This window comes from Myotis yumanensis, unplaced genomic scaffold (assembly GCF_028538775.1).
Source record: "Myotis yumanensis isolate MYYU_CA2020_CCGP unplaced genomic scaffold, mMyoYum1.0.hap1 SCAF_13, whole genome shotgun sequence".
Taxonomy (NCBI): domain Eukaryota; kingdom Metazoa; phylum Chordata; class Mammalia; order Chiroptera; family Vespertilionidae; genus Myotis; species Myotis yumanensis.
The window spans coordinates 39,924,525-39,944,562 of NW_027223764.1; the positions used below are offsets into that span (position 1 = coordinate 39,924,525).

General features: G+C 39.1%; 1 protein-coding gene across 6 annotated transcripts in view; it reads right to left on the reverse strand.

Moving 5' to 3' along the window:
* Positions 1 to 19,930, reverse strand: part of HERC4 (HECT and RLD domain containing E3 ubiquitin protein ligase 4) — a 104,257-nt gene extending 84,327 nt beyond the window's left edge. The window contains exons 1-3 of one of the 6 annotated variants that reach the window (XM_070432852.1): positions 19,587 to 19,930; positions 18,181 to 18,211; positions 17,420 to 17,724 (exon numbers count right to left, since the gene is read on the reverse strand). In XM_070432852.1, coding sequence (XP_070288953.1) covers positions 17,420 to 17,645 — 226 coding nt within the window. In that variant the 5' untranslated portion in view covers positions 17,646 to 17,724; positions 18,181 to 18,211; positions 19,587 to 19,930. Of the gene's footprint in view, positions 1 to 11,689; positions 11,794 to 17,419; positions 17,725 to 18,180; positions 18,212 to 19,080; positions 19,276 to 19,586 lie in introns of those variants that run through there. The other 5 variants (XM_070432848.1, XM_070432851.1, XM_070432849.1 and 2 more) reach the window with 5 other exon arrangements.
* Positions 19,931 to 20,038: the final 108 nt, after the last annotated feature.

Consider the following 20,038-nt stretch of genomic DNA (forward strand, 5'->3'; position numbering starts at 1 on the left):
ATAAAACAAATTGAGGCTGAAGGAAATAAGACTAAAACATCAAAAAAAATTAAAGTGTCTATTCGCTAAATTATTACCAATAGAAATTTGAAACAGTACAACCCATAGTCATTAAAGCATTTTGAGTTCCCTGATAAAATATAAAATTAATGTAAAGTGACTTATATGTCTTAGCTGACAGCCCACAAAATAATATTCATATAACTAATTTGATTTTTAAAATTCTTTACAAATGGGTATGTTTACAAGTTCATATCCCTCTTATGCATTCTATCTACATAGAGATATACAGTTGACATACATCAAGAGCTTATTATGTGCCTGGCACTGTGCTAAATGACGTAGTAATCTCATTTAATCCTCATAACACCATGAGTAGAGTATACCATCATCCCTATTTACAGATCAAGGCACTAACATATAAATATTCCCCTATTTATTGTCCTTCTGTTAACAATATTTAAAGAACATGATTATGTTTTAATAATGGATTTTCCAAATATACTTAACATTTTATAAAAAAATTAGGGCTTTCCCGTATTTTTTTTTTAAAGCCCTTCTGGCCCTAACCAGTTTGGCTGAATGGATAGAGCATCGGCCTGCGGACTGAAAGGTCCCAGGTTCTATTCCAGTCAAGTGCATGTATCTTGGTTGCGGGCACATCCCCAGTAGGAGGTGTGCAGGAGGCAGCTGATGGATGTTTCTCTCTCATTGATGTTTCTAACTCTCTATCCCTCTCCCTTCCTCTCTGTAAAAAAAATCAATTAAAAAAATATATTTAAAAAAGAAAGAAAGAAAAGCCTTTTCTGGATGTTTAGGAACTGCTGAAATTAATTGCTCTGAAGAGAAAAGGAGGTCTTGAAATACAAAGACTCCAACATAAATATGTCGTATAGTTGCTTTACTTCAATTTCTTTTTAAGCAAGAACCATCAAAATATACTAGCAGAGGTTTTGTTCTGTTGTGTGTGTGTGTTTAGATTATTTATTCATATATTTGGTATCCATTCATCACAGGGTCAATTATATGAACATATGTTCTTTTTTTCTGTATTCTTGATGCTCTGACGTGGGAGGTGAGGTGGCTTACAGAGCACAGAAGCGACAGTCCCTTCAGGACAAATTCCTAAAGAGAACTACTTGCCTACTAGCATGCTTTTCATATGCAAACCAGCTAATCCAGAGTTTAAAACACCAACTAAATCCTTATCTAACTCTCACACACCAAGCTAGTATTTCCCATACCCTAAATCATCGCAGGCCAGGTAGTAGGAAACTAGAAACCAACCTTACAGCCCAAAGCCTGGAGGAATTAAACTAGCCAATCCTAAACTGTTATTTTGCCCAGTCTTGTCTTTCCCTGGGGAACCCCAATAAATGTCATAACCTGTGCTCTTGTTCTTTGCCTCCTGACTACCCTGATGTCTTCCCCTGTATCTGTGTGTGGCATGCAGTGACCCCTCTCTCTGAGATCCGAGTATAATAAATTTCTTCCAAGCCTCATTCTTGCTTCCTCTTATGCTCACACCAACTTTGATATATCATATCCAACATGTACATTTTTAGAAGTTTCAAATTTTAAATTTTCTGTTATAATGTAGCTTATGGCCACCAAGTTCATTGAAACAAGAGTCTATGTATAATTTTCTTCCTTTCCTATAGCATATCCAATAAAATACATTGACCATGTGTGCATTCAATAAACTTATATTCCTTCTGTGTGTACCATAGTGTAGTCACCACAGTGACAAAGATCTATACTAAAGTAAGGCTTCTACTCTCTAGGAGTTGGCATGGTAAAGGAGATTTTTATCTAAACAATCATATAAAATAGACAGCCAAGCAACTTATTTACTGAATGCCAGGTAACTGTCCTTCATTACACAAAAATATGCAATTTGAGTTCTTACAACAGTGACCAGGGAGATGTAGGAGATAGTACTTCAGCTGGGCAAATTCAACAGAAATGGAAATATGCCTTAGAAAGATTAATCCTAAATTAACAGGAAGGATGAATTGGAACAAAAACATCAGTTAAAAACTTTTTGCCAGTTTTTACATAAACCAGTAATGATCTAATTAGGATAAAAATAAATGTTAGATTGAGATAGCAGAAAACTATTGGCCCTAATAATTTAAAGCAACTAGCTGAAGGTCACGCTTTTAGCCATTTGCAAAGGAAAAGAAATTGAGAGTTACTAAGGAAAGAACCAATAAGATTTGGCAACTGAATCAATGTTGGTGCTATGGGTTAGAAAGCAGATCCTAAGGTGAATCTGAGAGAATTCAAGAAGCATTAATAAACAAGGACGAGGAGTTGTTTTTGCAGTTTATTTTAGAGAGATGGAGATAGCTAACTTACAATACAATGGTTTCCATTTAAAATGTTCTTTTGTTCTCTACATTTTATCAGTTCATGTATATAAATTTCTCCCATAGTTAAGCACCTTGTAAACAGTGGATGCCCCGTTTATTAACATATTTATATACTAAGCAAAAAAATTTGGCATTGCTGTTAAAATAGCTACAACTATAAAAAAGGAGAGAAGCAATCAAATGCATTTATTTTTAATCTAAAGGTCTGCTTACTTTTTGGGCAGGGCAGAATTTTAAAGTGTGAATAACTAGAATTTATTTAAGTGTCTATGTTCCTCCACATACAGTACACAAAATATACCTTCTGATATGAACTGAATGCCTGTGCCCTCTCCAAATTCAAAATTCATAACCCTACAAAGTGATAGATAGTATGTGGTAAGCCTTTGGGGTGATTAGGTCATGATAGAGCTCTCATGAATGAGACTGGTGCCCTTTCCCTCAGCTTTTCTGCCAAGTGAAGGCACAATGAGAAGATGGCTTTCTATGAACAGGAAGTGAAGTGCTACCCAGACACCAAATCTGCTAATACCTTGATCTTGGACTCCCCAGTCTCAGAATTGTGAGAAATATACACTGAGTGGCCAGATTATTATGACCACCCCATCAGTACTTTGTTGGGCCACCTTTTGCCTTCAATACTGCAGCGATTCTTCTTGGCATTGACTCCACAAGATGTGGAAAGGTGATGCGAGGAATCTGACACCATGCTTGATGAATAGCACTGTCCAGTTCTGTGAGATTTGATGGTTGTGGTATCAGCTGCCTGATGGCTCTTTTAACTTCGTCCCACAAATGCTCAATTGGATTGAGATCTGGTGATTGTGGGGGCCACCTCAGCAAGGTAAAGTCTCCCTCATGTTCTTGAAACCACTCCTGCACAATACGAGCACCGTGGCATGGGGAATTGTTTTGTTGGAAGAAGCCATCTCCATTGGGATATGCCATCAACATGATAGGATGAACTTGATCAGCAATGATACTTAGGTATGTTGTGCTATTTAGATGTTTATAATGGTCTGGCCCTCTAGCAACTTCCGCGCGAAATTATAGCTAATTTGCCTACAAATGTCGGGTGGTCATAATAATCTGGCCACTGTGTGTGTCTACACTAATAAAAGAGAAACGTGCAAATTGATGTCACTCCATTATACCCACCAGCCAATAAGAGTGACTATGCAAATTAACCCAACAAAGATGGCGATCAATTTGCAGGTGCGGAGCGAAGACTGAAGAGGCTTGGCTTCTCCCCTGCGGCTGGACCAAAGGCCTGGGTCCTGGGTGCCAGAGGAAAACCGGTGCCGGCAGCCAGGGGAAGAAAGGCCTATTGTGCAAATCTTCGTGCAAAGGGATACACACACACACACACCCCACGTTCAAAGGCTGTTAAATTGCATTGTTCACCCATACCTTCAGAAAAAAATCATTTCTACTGTCGTGGTAAACAACCTGCTTCCCTATTTATAATGGTCTGGCCCTCTAGCAACTTCAGCACGAAATTATAGCTAATTTGCCTACAAATGTCAGGTGGTCATAATAATCTGGCCACTCAGTGTATGTTGGTTAGTCAAGCCACCAAAACTATAGTAATTTTGTTATAGCAACCTGAGTAGACTAAAACATCTTCCAATTATTCATCATTAAATAAACTTTTGAAAATAAATGATGAGTCTAACTTCCATTATTTATGTGCTTCTCCAAGGAACAAAAAAGGGGAATTTAATTCCTTTATTTTTCTGTATCTTTAAAGAAATCCAATTCATTTTATATCTTGCTCAAATATAGCATTACCTCTAAGCATCACAAACATACATTTTTTTGATATTTTGGCACATTTTTTAATATGAGCTCCAACAATTTTAACATAATAATTGAATACTGAAGTTAAAGAAGTACTTTCAAGCTTAGCATAATGTATGGGACAGAGTAGGAAGACACTCATTTTTTGGAATAAATACTTGAATTTCATTTCTAAATGAAAAATATGTATTACCATATTTTTCCGTGTAGAAGGTGCTATTTTTTCCTAAAATCCTTAGACTGAAAATCAAGGGGCATCTTATACACGGAAGTCAGCCAAGGAGGGAGCCATGCAGGTGCGTAGCTGCCCATACCTTGTCAAAGAGGCTTCCTCCAATCATGAGCCTTATGCCATAATTGGAAGTGGAGGTGGAGAGTGCACAGATGCAACAGGGAACAGAGCTTTCTAAGCCCATAAAGATGTCAAAAAACAAAAAGATAAATACAGTAAGCAATTGTCTTACTCTGCAAAATTCAAACTGAATGTAATCAGCTATGCAAAAAAGCATGGAAACAGAGCTGCAGAGAGATAATTTGGACCTCCTCACACTGAGCGTCTGATCAAACAGTGGAGAAAACAGGAAGAACAACTCATTAAGATGCCAAAAAAGAAGGGCTTAAGAGGAAAACCAGCAAAATGGGCAAACTTGGAGCAAAGGCTTAAGATTTAGATTATGGAGCAGCACCAGAGTGGCTTATGTGTGTCGACCAGCTTATTCAATGTCAGGCAAGAATGTTTGCAAGCAAAATGAACATTGTTGATTTTACAGGAAAGGCAAAATGGTGCTTCGATTTCATGAAAAGAGAAGGGTTGGCCATGAGAACACAAACAATGTTAGCTCAGAAAATGTCACTGGTTTATGAAGATGATTTCACATATATAGACAGTGACTCAGAAGACAGCAGTGATACAATAGAAGTTGAAAAAATTGATATGTCTGGAACTAATAGTGATGAAGAAGAGAGCAGTGATGCACCAGAAGCTGAATAAAGTGATATGCTGCATAATATCATAGTACTGGTGTGTAAACATTACCTGTGGTAATTACTAAATAAAAATGTGTTTTGTTCTATGTTTAAAATATTGATTTCTTAATTTGGGGTTGGAAAAGTGGGGGCGTCTTATACATGGAAAAATATGGTATCTATCTGAAGGCAAATATGCAAACAGCCTATCAACCATTTCAGTGTAAGGCACATCTAAAATTAAATTCCCATTGTAATATTAACAGCTTTCTTCTTTTAAGCAAACATTTATTGAGCACTCATCACATGCTAGGCATTGTTCTTTGCACTTCAAGTGTTATCTCATTTCATCCTTACAACCACCCTAGGAGTTTGGCAAGATTAATTTTATAGAAGAAAATATGGGCACAGAGTGACTAAGCAATGTGCCCAAGATAACACAGCTAAAAAGTAACAGAGCCAGGATATGCATACAAGCATTCTATTTCCAGAGCCTACCCTTTAAATATGCCGTGAGACAATCTGTGTCTACCATCCACTTCCTCATCAACAGAGTTCTCATCCCTTATCCTACCTCTGCACCAAGAGTAACTACTGTTATCAGTTGTATGTACCCTTCCAGGTATTTTTACGTATTAATAAGAAAAATATAATACATATGTATATATAAATATATATGTTAATCCAAAATACACCTTTCTATACAATGTTCTAAACCTTGCCTTTTACTTAATGTATCTTGGAGATCTTTCCATTTTGGTACAAAAAGAACACCTTCATTCTTTTCACAATTACATAGCATTACTTTACATTGACTGAAGAGACCATAATTTATTTTACCAGTTCTCAATAGATAGTCATATGATCACTTCTAATGTTTTGCTATTATAAACAATGTTGCAGTTAATGTCGTTTTTGTACATATACAAATGTAGCTATCAGAGAAAGAGTTATATTCTTGGACTTTTGGGAGAAAGGGTATGTGCATTTGTAATTCTGACATATGCTGGCAAAATACCCTCATACAAACTTATCAATTTATACTAACAACCTATGAAAACTTGTTTACTGACAGCCTCACCATATAGAGTATTTATCAAACTTAAAAATTTTTTGTTAACCTGATATGTGAAAATAAATGGTACCTCATTGCAGTTTTCTGCATTTCTCTTAGTATGCATGAAGTTGAAGAGAATGCATCTGTTTCAGAGCCATTTGTATTTATTCCCTTTTCTGTTAATGCCTGTCCATATCTTTTGCCCATTTTGCTGCTGGATTGTTGTCTCTCTTGTCAATTTCTAGGAGTGCTTTATTTATTTATGTGTGTTTATTTTCCCCAGGTACAAGTGAGAGTACGTTTATTTTATTAATTTAGACTTTGGGCAATTCATTTAACCTCATGAAATTGTATTTCCTTCACCTATAAATCTAAGCTAATATGTACTTTTCAGGGTGGTTTTAGACTTATGGATAAGGCATAAATGATTCTCTCCCCTCCTTTATAAAACCTGATGATTCCTATTACAAACTACCACTGGATATCCATCAAATTAAATCCAAGCTCCCCAATTTGATTAATTCTATAATCTGACCTCAATTTTAACTTTCTAATCTTCCTGTTCACTATTTTCAGATATTTCAGGTAATTAAAATTTGGCCATTTGAGCTGCTTTACCTATAGAACACTCTTCTTCAATCTTTCCTCATTGAAATACTAGATCCTTCCAGTTCATATGCTATCTTTCCTATAGAAACTCACCTAGATCCACTCCATCCCAAATGGTTACAATATCCATTACAATATCCATCTCTTTACACAGCATTATTTATGCATCTTGCAAGAGTTAGTACACTTTATATTTGTATGTATTTCTATTTATTTGTGCACTTACTTTGTCTTCCCTTCTAAATCTTTAAATTATATTTATCACGTTATACTAAAAAATTTGTCAAATGAATACATTTTTAAAACATTTGTTTGAAAATAAATATCTTCTGGGCTTATCAACTTTGTAAAGCGAGGCACAAGGGTGCCTAAAATTTTTAAATAAATTTAGTCATTGCTTCTACTATATTTGCTAAAATTAAAAATGTTCTTTTTCCTAAAGAAATAGACAGAGATACAAATAAAACTAAATTTATGTATATGTTCATGGTAGCACTCCTTATAACAAAAGTCTGGAAATTAAAAAAAATACAACAAATAAATTTTGGTACACTTAAATGATGAAATGTTGAATTATCATTAGCAATATCCCTAAACATTTAAAAACATGGCAGAAATTCTAATTATTATTAAATTATTACTGGGGGGAAATTTTTGAGCTACTAGAACATATTCCTACTTTAATCAGAAACATTTATGAGTATAGGAAAAATGTCAAATGGACAACATGATGGCATGATGATTGAATTTTACTTCCTTTACTTCCCAAATTTTCTACTAAGAATATGTAATCCTAATAATAAAAGCCTAACATGCTGTGTCCAGTCAGCCATTCAACCAATCAAAGCATAATATGCTAATGATATGCTAAGGCCACTCAACTGTTCGCTATGATGTGCACTGACTACCAAGGGGCAGACAGTCGACTGGTCCACCAGTCACTATGACGTGCACTGACCACCAGGGGCAGATGCTCCGACTGGTAGGTTAGCTTGCTGCTGGGGTCTGGCCGATTGGGAATGAGCGAGATGGGCCAGACACGCCCTGGAGCCCTCCCACGGTCCCTCCCCAGCTGGCTAGCCTCCTGTGTCCCTCCCCGGCCCCAATCATGCACTGGTGGGGTCCCTCAGCCTGGCCTGCACCCTCTTGAAGTCAAAGACTACTCGGGGGATACTGGAGAGCGGTTTCGGCACGATCCCACAGGCCAGGCCGAGGGACCCCACTGGTGCACAAATTTGTGCGCTGGGCCTCTAGTACTTTTACAATTAAGACACTAAAACTGTGTTATTTAAGAATACTATTGACACACTCGAAAAGAATAAAATGAGGTAACTGATATTAAAAAAGAAATTAGAATATTTATATCTATCTATCTATCCATCCATCCTATCTAATAAAAGACAAAAAGGGTAATTAACCGTACCTCCGCTACACTTCCCATGGGCTAATTAGGGTGATATGCAAATTAACTGCCAACAAAGATGGCGGCCGGCAGCCACACAGCTGAAGCGAGCAGGAGGCTTGCTTGCTCCAGTGATGGAGGAAGCCAAGGTTCCCCACCTGCCACAGCCCGGCTCTGAGCTCCGGAAGCAACAATGTTTCAATTATAGAAGTTAAACAAACCCCAAATACCTGCTTTCAACCAGGCCGCGGCCTCAGAGCTGGGAGCGCCAGTGACGGCAACAATGTTTCAATTATAGAAGGTAAATAAATCCCATAATAAAAAAAGAAAGAAAAAAGGAGAAGCTGGGAGCTTCAGTCGCCCGCAAGCCTGAAAACGGCCCTCAGCCCCTCATCCAGGCTGGCCAGGCACCCCAGTGGGGACCCCCACCCTGAAGGGGGTGTGACCAGCTGCAAACAGCCATCAGCCCCTCACCCAGGCTGGCCAGGTACCCAAGCAGGACCCCCACCCTGATCCGGGACACCCTTCAGGGCAAACCAGCCGGCCCCCACCCATGCACCAGGCCTCTATCCTATATAGTAAAAGGGTAATATGCAAACTGACCCTAACAGCAGAAAGACTGGTAATGACTGGTCACTATGACACACACTGACCACCAGGGGGCAGACACTCAATGCAGGAGCTGCCCTCTGGTGGTCAGTGCACTCTCACAGGGGGGAGCTCTGCTCAGCCATAAGCCAGGCTGATGGCTGCCAGTACAGCGGTGGTGGTGGGAGCCTCTCCTGCCTCCTCAGCAGCGCTAAGGATGTCTGACTGCAGATTAGGTCTGCTCCCCGCTGGGAAGTGAACATCCCCCAAGGGCTGCCGGGCTGCCAGAGGGATGTCTGATTGCCAGCTTAGGCCCAATCCCCTGGGGAGCAGGCCTAAGCCAGCAGGTGGTCATCCCCCGAGGGGTCCCAGACTGCGAGAGGGCACAGGCCGGGCTGAGGAAACTGCCCCCTCCCCCCAGTGCACAAATTTTTGTTCACCGGGCCTCTAGTGTGTGTGTGTGTGTGTGTGTGTGTGTGTGTATAAGCCCAGTGACCAAATGGCAGAACGACCAGAATGACAAGTCACTGTGACGCGCACTGACCACCAGGGGGCAGACGCTCAATGCAGGAGCTGCCCCCTGGTGGTCTGTGCGCTCCCACAGTGGTAGCGCCACTCAGCTGACCAGGATGAGCAGTGCTCCCATGTGGAAGGCCCCCTGCCAGGGAAGGCGCTGGCTTTCTTTTAAATTCATGTCAACTGAACCCATGATGAAGGCAGAGCCTTATCCTGGGGGTATATCCAGCCAAGAGGTGGGAATGCCTCAGTTGACCTTCAAAGCCAGGTGCCGGGAAATGGGTTCTTATCTAAATCTAGTCAAGCACCAGGAATGAATGCGATTCAGACCCACCCAGAGGTGACTGTTTACGAGGAAGCTACAAGAATGCACGCATTCCCCCTTTTACTTAACCTTAGTAAAACTTCCTGGTATCTGGCTATAAATAAAGGTTGCTGTGCTGGCTCTGGGCCCTGTTCATCTATCAGAGAGCAGACGCCACACCTGGTCCCAGCTTTCCTCTATTTCTGTCTCAGTCTTGTTTTATTCAATTTTCCTTAACCTTGTCGCGTTCTATTCAAGATATCATCAACCCCCGAGTTCTCTCTCTATGCGCTGGTTGCAAGAAGAGAGAACGCCATCCCCACCCTTATCCCCATGGTGGGCCGATCCCTGCAGGCCATGCCCCCAACCAGTGCACGAATTTGTACACTGGGCCTCTAGTCCTATATAATAAAAGGCTAATATGCAAATCGACCGAACGGCAGAACAATTGATTGCTATGATGAGCACTGACCACCAGGGGGCAGATGCTTAATGCAGAAGCTGCCCCCGGTTGTCAGTGCACCCCTACATGGGAAGCACCACGCACTCAGAAGCCAGGCTAATGGCTGGCAACTGCAGTGGTGGGAGCCTCTCCCGCCTCCACAGCAGCACTAAGGACCCCTCAGGGGATGTCTGACTGCCGTCTTAAGGGGACCCCCCACCCCATGCACGACTGTCATGCACTGGGCCTCTAGTTTAAAAATAATGTGAAAAAATAAAAATAAAAATGTGAAAAACACATTACTAAAGAATTCTAAAATGTTTTCCTATGGCCAAAAAAAGCTAAAGTAATTTCAGGTAAATAAAACATGGTTTAAAGACTGAGCCACCAAAAGTTAAGAAATTCTTCTTTTAAAAAAATAATTCCAACAATACAATTGTACATAGCACAGATTTTTCTTGCATATAATTGCCACAATTCATTAAGATATAAAAATAATTACTGTCTCCTAAACTGCATCAGCTTGGGAAAAATATTTATGGAAGCTGAAAGGAATCAAACCATGGGCTCTCTGATTCAGTCTCTTCACTAATGCTCCCCACTTTTCTACTTACTAAATTCTGGGGACAATCCTAGCCCCCAAAATCCTTATAACAATGTGTGAATACATTTCTTCTATTACGTTTTAATAGGTATCTCAAAGTATCTGATATGCTTTATAGCCTAGAAAAAATAAGTATCTATGAAGTGAAACTTGATTTATTCAAAGCAATTTTAAAAATACAAGGAGTTTGTAAAAAATTATCTTCAATAGTGCTACCTATGTATGTCATATTAGGGACATGGAGCCCTAAGAATATTTATTAAAGAGATGACAAAAACTAGACCACCAATGCTGTCATCTGCAACAAGAATCTTTAATAAATGCCTAAACTGTAGAACTGAAATCAACCATACTCCTGGTTCTTTCAAGGAAAGTATATGGCTCACTTCCAATCAGATAAAAACACTACTATACCAAATGCAGAGAAAAATCATAACTTCCAAGTCCTTTTAAAAAGCCTCTATTTGTTAAATTGCTCAGATTAGACAACTATTGCTATTATTGTCTTTTCTGTGGGTTAAAGATTCTATAAAGCATTTACCAAACCAATGTATCCTACAGAGAGATACATGGCAGACTTGCTACAACATAACTAATCCAAGCTCCAATATTCGCCACCAAATCAATCAACTGGGCCTTGGATAGTAGCACAGCATAGCATTAGACAACAAAGGGATATAGAATATGATATATAACAGAGGAGAGAAAAGACTGGGAAGTACAATGATAGGCTTTTGTTCATTTGTTTAAATATTCTTCATACCACACAGGGTATAATGAAGTACCAAAGTGGTATCAATATGCAAGATCTTGGTAAAATAATGATTTCAAAAAGCCATCAAATAGAATGGCAAGGAAACAATCTGTGCATTAGTATTTCATCTGCCTCAAATAAAAGATACAACTATAAATAATTCTAAACATAAGCACAATTTAGTGAATAAGGTAGGAGACTGGTAGACTTAAATTTTTAGATTCAATTTATAGTTGTTCGCCAGTCACCTGCTGTTTTGACAAGTTACTTACCAACTTGTGCTGCCATTTCTCCGTAAATTTATCCCCTAAGATGAGGATAATTCTTGCAAATTGTGTCACAAGCATTTTGAAAGGAACCATGAGTTATTGTGTAATGCTCTTGAAATTCCTCAGATGTAGGGTCCTACACAAAGTAAAGTATTATTATACATCTCTCTAACAGTAGTCATCTGTTTGCATTATGATTTTTTTGTTCCTATTCTTGAACACCGTGATTCTTGGGCACTAACCTTTCTCAAAGTGTCCAAAGCAAGCCTCCACATATCATCCATTATCTTTCACTTCCTCAGAAGGTACAGTTAAAATTAGGAGTTACAAAACATAATGAGCTGCTCTGGTATTACATGCTTTGGTTCAATAAGAAATATGTGGAATAATTTGGTACTTTTAATCCACTCTTAAGTGAATAATTTTATTTTCCACATTTATACATTTATTTTCTTATGTTACCTTTTAAATTACAATTATATTTTAAGCAGTTCATTAATAGATTTATGTTTTATGAACAAGGAGAGCAGGTCAGAAAATAAAGCAAGAAAGGCAAGCCAAGTAATTACTGACACATAAACAAAATACTTTATTGGAATGACCCAACAGTAGAAATGAGCCCAGCCAGCTCACTGCCTGAGCATCAACCCATGAACCAAGAAGTCAGGATTCGATTCCCAGTCAGGGTACGCGCCCGGGTTGCTGGCTCAATCCCCAGTAGGGGGCGTGCAGGAGGCAGCTGATCCAATGATTCTCTCTCATCATTGATGTTTCTCTCTCCTGCTCCCTTTCTCTCTGAAATCATTAAAAATATAATTTTTTTAAAAGAAAGAAGTTACCATTTTGGGCTACAGGAAACAGAATCAATGCTTATAATTTTTACATCTTCTGTAGAGAGTTGAGCACAAGCTACAGTAAGTTTTATTATACTATTCCAAACTGCTAGCTTTGCTAATCAAATTAGCCTTTATTTCAAGAATAAAACATATACATTTAAAATTTTAGTTGGTGTTGGTGCAATATTATATCTTTAAAATAGAACTCTCAACCTTCTTTACTGTTCCTAAAATCGCTTCTCTTTGAATTTGGAATGTTCTCTTATTTGCTAGCTTAGTGATGGTTAGTCTCTTAACCTTTTAACTTCAGTTTCCTCATGTAAAATGGGGACCATAAAACCTGCCCCAGCTACCATACAAGACTGTTGTAAGGATTAAATGAGATAATCTACTTGAAAGACTTTTACAAATCATAAAAAGCTATCAAAATGTCACCTTTTAACAGAACTGTATCACATTATTTACAAATTATGGTCATAAAATAGTTTAGTATTGTTTCTTACATGAAATGGAAATACATGTGCAAAACATATTACAAGAAACAAATGGAAATACATGTGTAAAACATATTACATGAAACAAATGGAAATACATGTGCAAAACAGCCACCAAATTTTACCTATGATTTGATATATAGTGAGTTAATGATCTTGCTAGGAAAAGTACACTTCCTATGTTATTTTTAAATCTTTAGACGTGAATTTGAAAAGATAAAAATAAAACAATTAATTTAGCTGCACTGGTCTACAGTGGTCGGCAAACTCATTAGTCAACAGAGCCAAATATCAACAGTACAATTGAAATTTCTTTTGAGAGCCAAATTTTTTAAACTTAAACTATATAGGTAGGTACATTGTTTGTTATTAACTTAATTAGGGTACCCCCAAGGCTTAGGAAGAGCCACACTCAAGGGGCCAAAGAGCCGCATGTGGCTCGCGAGCCGCAGTTTGCCGACCACGGGTCTAGCATTTTGTAGTGTAACATATTTACTTGTTAGCTATGAATTAAGAAACTGAGAGCCATAAGCTAAAAAAAATTAAAAAGTTAAAAATAATTCTTATGAAAGAAAAATGCATACAGTGGGACCTCGATTCTTGAACGTAATTCATTCCAGAAGGGTGTTCGAGAAGCGATCTGTTTGAAAACTGAATCATTTTTTTCCCATTAAAAATAATGTAAATTGAATTAATTCATTCCAGACCTCCAAATGATTGTTTTAACTTTTCTTACAAACAGTGCATGTCTAATGTACTGTTTAATGTATAAACAAACACTTCTTTTTTATCAAACCACCCGTAGTAGCCTTAAACAAATCACTTTCAGCACTCCTTCCAGGGGTATCTTTCAGGAAGTCGGCATGCAGCATCTTTACATATCACTGCCTCCAAAATGCTGTCACTGGCTTAACTGTCTTTTGTTTATCCAAATCAACAACAGTGTTTCAATTGACTGTAATCATTGTATCTTTCACATCCTTAACAACATTAGTACTCTTGATGGCTCCTTTATATTTTAAAATTGTGCTAATCTGTGCATTTCCCCAGCAACCAGAGCAAAAAACAGTAACAAAAAGCAAACACACACACACACAAACCCCAAAATAATATTCCAGCACAATTTCCTGAGACATTAACAAGGTAAGGTTTAGCTGTAACTGACTCATACTGGTGCATTCTCTCCTTTGTGGCCTGAGATGCTTTTTGTCATGCTGACTTATCAGCATGAAAGAGTTGTCAGGTTGAGAATCAAAATTTTGTTCGATAACTGAGACATTTCTTTCCGTGAATAAGTTGGTAGAGAACTAAACTGTTCAAGATGGGAAATTTCAAGAACCAAGGCTTGACTCTACATGAAAGTGAAATAGATGTTCACTTCTAAGGAATAAATGAGAAAGAGCTAGTAGTGATAGCAAGGGGTATACATAAAAAAGAGAAAGTTGTTGAACCATGGGCATAATCTGCACTCTTGGTATACAAGGAAAATCAGTGAAAACTTCCTCTGTGGTTTCTAAAAAGTATGAAATGAAACTTCTCCCGATAGGCTATAGATTAATTCCATTTAGCTACACTGTACAGCCGAGTCCTCCAGTTGGTTATCAGATTCTCAACAATAGCTTATCCTTAATGAATGAGGCCACTTTATTCGTTATTATAGAATACTTAGTATGGTTATAAAGCCAGCCTCTGTAAAAAAACAACACACAATTCTTAGCTCCCTCCACACATGTTTAAAGCTCTGATGATGAGAATTACTATGTTTATAATTTATAACATGGTCCTAGAAATTCAACCAGACTCACTCTATTACCAGAAGACTTTAAAACCAATTAAATAAGAACTTATGTTCTAATTCAGTCCTCAAACTCACAAATTTTAAAAAGGGTTGGAGAAGGCACACGTTTAAATCTTTAAGAAATTATTCCAAAGGGAAATAATTTTGGTTAAATACATTCAAATTTTCCTCTCAAGCACCTTAAATCAAAACTGAGGTTAAAAGTCCCTATCAGCCCATCCCATGTGGCTCAGTGGTTGAGCATCGACCCATGAACCAATACGTAGGTCCTGGGTTCGATTCTGGTCAGGGCACAAGCCCGGGTTTCGGGCTCAATCCCCAGTGGGGGTGTGCAGGAGGCAGCCAATTGATATTTCTCTCTCTCTATCCCTTCCTCTATCTCTAAAATCAATAAAAACAATAAAAATAAAAAAAGTCCCTACCACCTTTCTTTGACTTTTACTTTCTCTTACCTCTGTAACCTAGGTACACTTCAATATATCATTGAAACCGGACTTCTGGTAATAAAAAGCTTTTCTCAGAATTAGGATCCCGCCCTTAAAAAACTAAGTTATTCTAAGCCCCCGATTTCTTTTCTGGCTATTTATGTGATCAATGATTGAATTGAACTTAAGACTTCATTGTCTTCCAGAAATCTTTCTTTAATTCTATCCCACAATGACATTTCCCATCATTTAAATTTCCTAGACTCAAAGTAGGTATCACATCATGTCAAATTTCAATTCTCTCCAGTTATTTCATTTATACGTGCCTTAACTCCCAACCCAGGCTCTAAATTTTTCAAGACAAAGTTTATGCCTTTTATTTCTCTATAGCATATGATGTACCCTGGACAATGAGGCAATCCTAAAGAGATATCATATATTAGGTAAACCCACCCTCCCAAACTCTTATTACCAAATAATGCTTCCAGGATGAATCAATAGGGTGATATAAATGTCACAATGCAATCATCACAATGTCAGCATGACCACAAAGAAGCTTCTAGCTAGTTAAGTTTCTCAGAATCTTACCTATAGAGTCAAAAGCTGTTCCAGGCAATATAATCATTATACTATTTGTGCAGTGTCTACCCCTGTCCTAGACACAGAACAGTGTCTGTTCAATTAACATTTAAAAATTTTAAAGCATAGTAAATTTCAGTAACTATACTGGCGATTTCTATGTGCTGGCTTTGTACTTTCTACTTGCCTTTGTAGCCTCTCAGAAATTACTAAAGCAATACAGAGATATGTTTAGTTATTTCTGTGGGGCATGTTAAATATAAGAATAGCAATAGCCCCATACTATGAAAAATCTCAACCTGAGGCAGCATTCCAAGCTAGGCAAAATGTAAAGGATTTATCTGCCGCTAGCAATGATAAATACTTATCAGTAAATTACCATTCACATCTACCAACATAACTTCCATGCCTAATATAATGAAAATCTGATGATTCCATAAAATATTCTTAATGAGATAAAGTACATACAAGAAAGCTGCCATTTACCTTGAGTTCTGCAATAATTAAACCTACTGTATTAAGCATCACTACCATTCATCCAAAGTAATTATATTACAAATTAAGGCAGAAGAAAAGAGATTAAGACTCTAACAAGAAAGGATGAAAACCATACAGCATTTACAAGTAGAAGAGCGAAGTTTGGCATGGTGGTAAGATGGTATAAAAGAGGAATAATATGCCTTAATTTAATGCTTTAATATACCTACATTAACCTCTCCAAAGTAAACTAACACTAGAAACTAGAAACCTCTTAAATAAAGAAGTTGTAAAGAAAAAAACTGCCACAGAAAATATACTTAAGTGCCATATTGCTGAAGTTAAAAGAAACTAAGTACAGCTGCAGTTTTATCTGAATTTACCACCTTAAGAGTTAATTTTTAGTTATTATAATTAAAGCAAAAAATTCACATAACAATGATATTTCTAAGTGTGGTGATACTTGATTTTAAAATAGGTATAGCCAGGAAAATAGAATAAAATATGATCAGATTCCTCAAAATTCTCATTACCCTGCAATTATTTTAAAACTTGCTTGTATAGCTACTACAAAATCAGGACATCTCAGAATCACAAAACCTTTAATAGTTAGTGGTGCTAGAGAAGGAGAATAAAAGATGTTATTTAAAATGCTACAACAGGGAGAAAAATAGAAGCATTATATATATTAGGAAAGTAAAATGCTTTCATATTAATATTTTTCTTTCTAATGTATGAAAAACAACACAAAGTTATGCATTTAAAATCTGCCCAAGGTCGCTGAACAGTACTTGTTAAAAAAGACCTGCATACTATATACTCTATATCAAATATACCTAAACAATGTAGGCAATGTAAACAATGATTTTTCTCTATTTGTTTACATCACCATAATTATTTTCTGAAACAAGGCTTCATACAGTAAGGTTTTATAACAGTAGGAGTTAAAAAAGGAAACCACAATATAAAGTACTTAGGAGTATGTAAATATAAAGGATATATTTAAATCCTGGTTTGCTTTTAAAGTTTGACAAAAAATATGGGTCTAGGACTAGAGAAACTATTTGACATGTCAAACTTAAATGATATAATTATTAGAAATAACAAACAAATTTTCAACTTACCTGGTTTCTTTCTGGATTTTTCATGACCTAGCTGTCCCAGATCATTGCATCCACATGTGTACACTGTTCCATCATCCAGAACAAATACAGTATGCCTGAGTCCACATCCTACATCTCGGACTTTTTTGTTTATAAAAAAGTCACTTTTTCTGGGCTCTAATACAATTTCTTCATCAATTCCACCCAAACCTAGCTGTCCAAAAGATGCATTTCCCCAGCATAACATGTTTGTAATTCTTTAGGTCTTCCAGTTTCAACAAAAAACTCCCTTCTGAAACACTGGAAAGTTGGAGGTATCCCTATGGCTGAGGAGATAGAAAAAAAGTTAAGATGACTTCAAAGGAAATATGATGTATTGTTGCTCTTTCAATTGCAAGGCTACAATAACTATTATATAGTAAACATTAAATCCATCTCACAATATGCTACATATAAGCATCATTCAGTTTCAAAAACCAATCAGTTGTTATTTTTTAAAATATTTGCTATAGAAACATTTAGCTCTCTCCATGAGCTCTGTAAAAGTTTAAACATTTAGTTTTTACTTTATCTTGTGATCCTCTACTACAAATATTATAAGTATCTTGATGAAATTAATCCTTTTCTCCTTTTTGCTTTAAATAATTTCAATGGAAGAAATAAGACATCTACTGTCTCAACAATCAAGGAAATTACACAGTGAAAAACTTAGCCAACTTCAGAAACATAAAACCCTGAAATCTCCCTGAAGCCACAGCATAATTAAACTTTCTAATACCTACCTCCACATCAACAGAAAACTGAAGTTCTGATCTGTAATAGAAAACCAATAATGGAAACTTTAAATTTCCCACCATAAACGACTTCCAATTATTCATGCCAATGTTGAGGCCCTAGAGAAAATTATTCTCTTGCCAGGCCGCGATCTTAATGACAATCGCCTCCAAAGATCATACTTATAAAAATTAAAAATAAAAAACGTAACACTCCGACCTCACTACAACTTTAATTTTAAAACTAAATCAATGGACATAATTGTCAGACTCACAAAAGAAAACACGCAGTTTAATATCGAGATTCTCCCCCAAATTCAACATTTGTCTATTAATGAGCGGTAACCGCGACTGGAAAACATTCCCCCTGGGCCATCAATATCTATCTATACCTCCGAGACCATTATATGAGGGTGGAAAAAAAACAAACAAAACACCCGCAAGCAATTCCAGCACGGCCGACCTTTCAAAAAATAGGCATGGGGGCTGGGCCATTGATAGCTGGGTGGCGAAATCGGTCGAACTTTCCAGCACATGGAGTATGTCTGCGTTTGTAAAGACACAGATAACAGAGTCCAGTTCACCTAAAGCCACCCGGGCCTTAAAGGACATCGCATCACTAAGTAACACAATGACAGGAAGTCCGCCTGGTGCTCGCGGCAGTCACCCACGTTCATTATTACACAGAACCTGCGAAGTTTCAAAACCCAACTTTCCGACGTTCGGGCGAGCCGGTGCCCACGCCGTCCCATTCCACGACCCCATCCATTCACACAAGTTGGATCTCATTCTTTTGGAACATCAGAACTCGATCGTTCCCGAGAGCTCTGCATTGTTTCCCCCGGGGGGGAAAAAAATAAAAAAAAATTTTTTTTTTTAAATTTTAAGAAGAGAGGACAGAAAAAATACCCCTTGATTTCAGCGCACGAGGTTTAACCATCCTTTTCTTTTCCAAGTCTGAAAGGGTCTAAGAAAGGCGTCCTCCCGCCAGCAACAGGTAGGGGGGCTGAGAAGCAGTTTTCATTCCCATCGTATTCCCTGGACGTCCGTCCACTCAGACCACTTCAGGGGGACCAGGGGGGAGGACCCGTCTGCGCACCCCCAGCCTCGCCGGCCGACCAGTTCAGCTCACTACGGCAGCCGCCCGCCCGCACAAGTCGCAGGGACCGGCGGTCGCGGCTCGGCACCTCGGCGGCCTTCGGTCCGAGGGGGCCCTTCCCCCGCGAGGTGCCACATTCCGGGCCCCATGCCGGGGAGCCGCGACCCTGCCCTCGTTCCCCGCCCCCCCACCACGAGGAAGCGCCGAGAAAGCACCCGGCGCCCGGCCGGCCTGTATCCGCCCGGCCCCGCCGGCCCCGTTCCTAACGCCGTCACACACCCCCGAACACCCCCCCTCGCCCCGGGCAACGACTCACCCGGCCGCTCAAGGCAGGGGGGAGCTCCGGGCAGCGGAGGGCGGCGCCTCCACAGACAGCGAGGCGGCGCGGCCGCTCAGGCAGGTCTCCAGCGCCTGGACCCTCCTCCTTTAACCCGTGGCGGCGAACACCATGCAGGGCTCCTCCGGTGTCGGTGCCGCTGCTCGCGGCTCCCCTCCCGGCTCCTGGGAAAGTTTCTCGGGTTCCTCTTAGAACAGCCGCCGCCGCCGATGTCCAGTCCAGAAACAGCCGTCAGCGCCCCGGATGGAGCGGGAGGGGAAGGGCTGGAGCCGAGTGGGGCGGAGAGCGCGAAGGGTGGGGAGAGTTTGGGGAGAGGATGGGAGAAGGGAGAGGGGGAAGTGAAGAGGCGTGGGAGGGGAGGGGGAGGGGCCGCCGGAAGTGAGCCACGGAGCACGCGTGCGGGCCCGCCCACTTCCCGCCCCGCGCGCCTG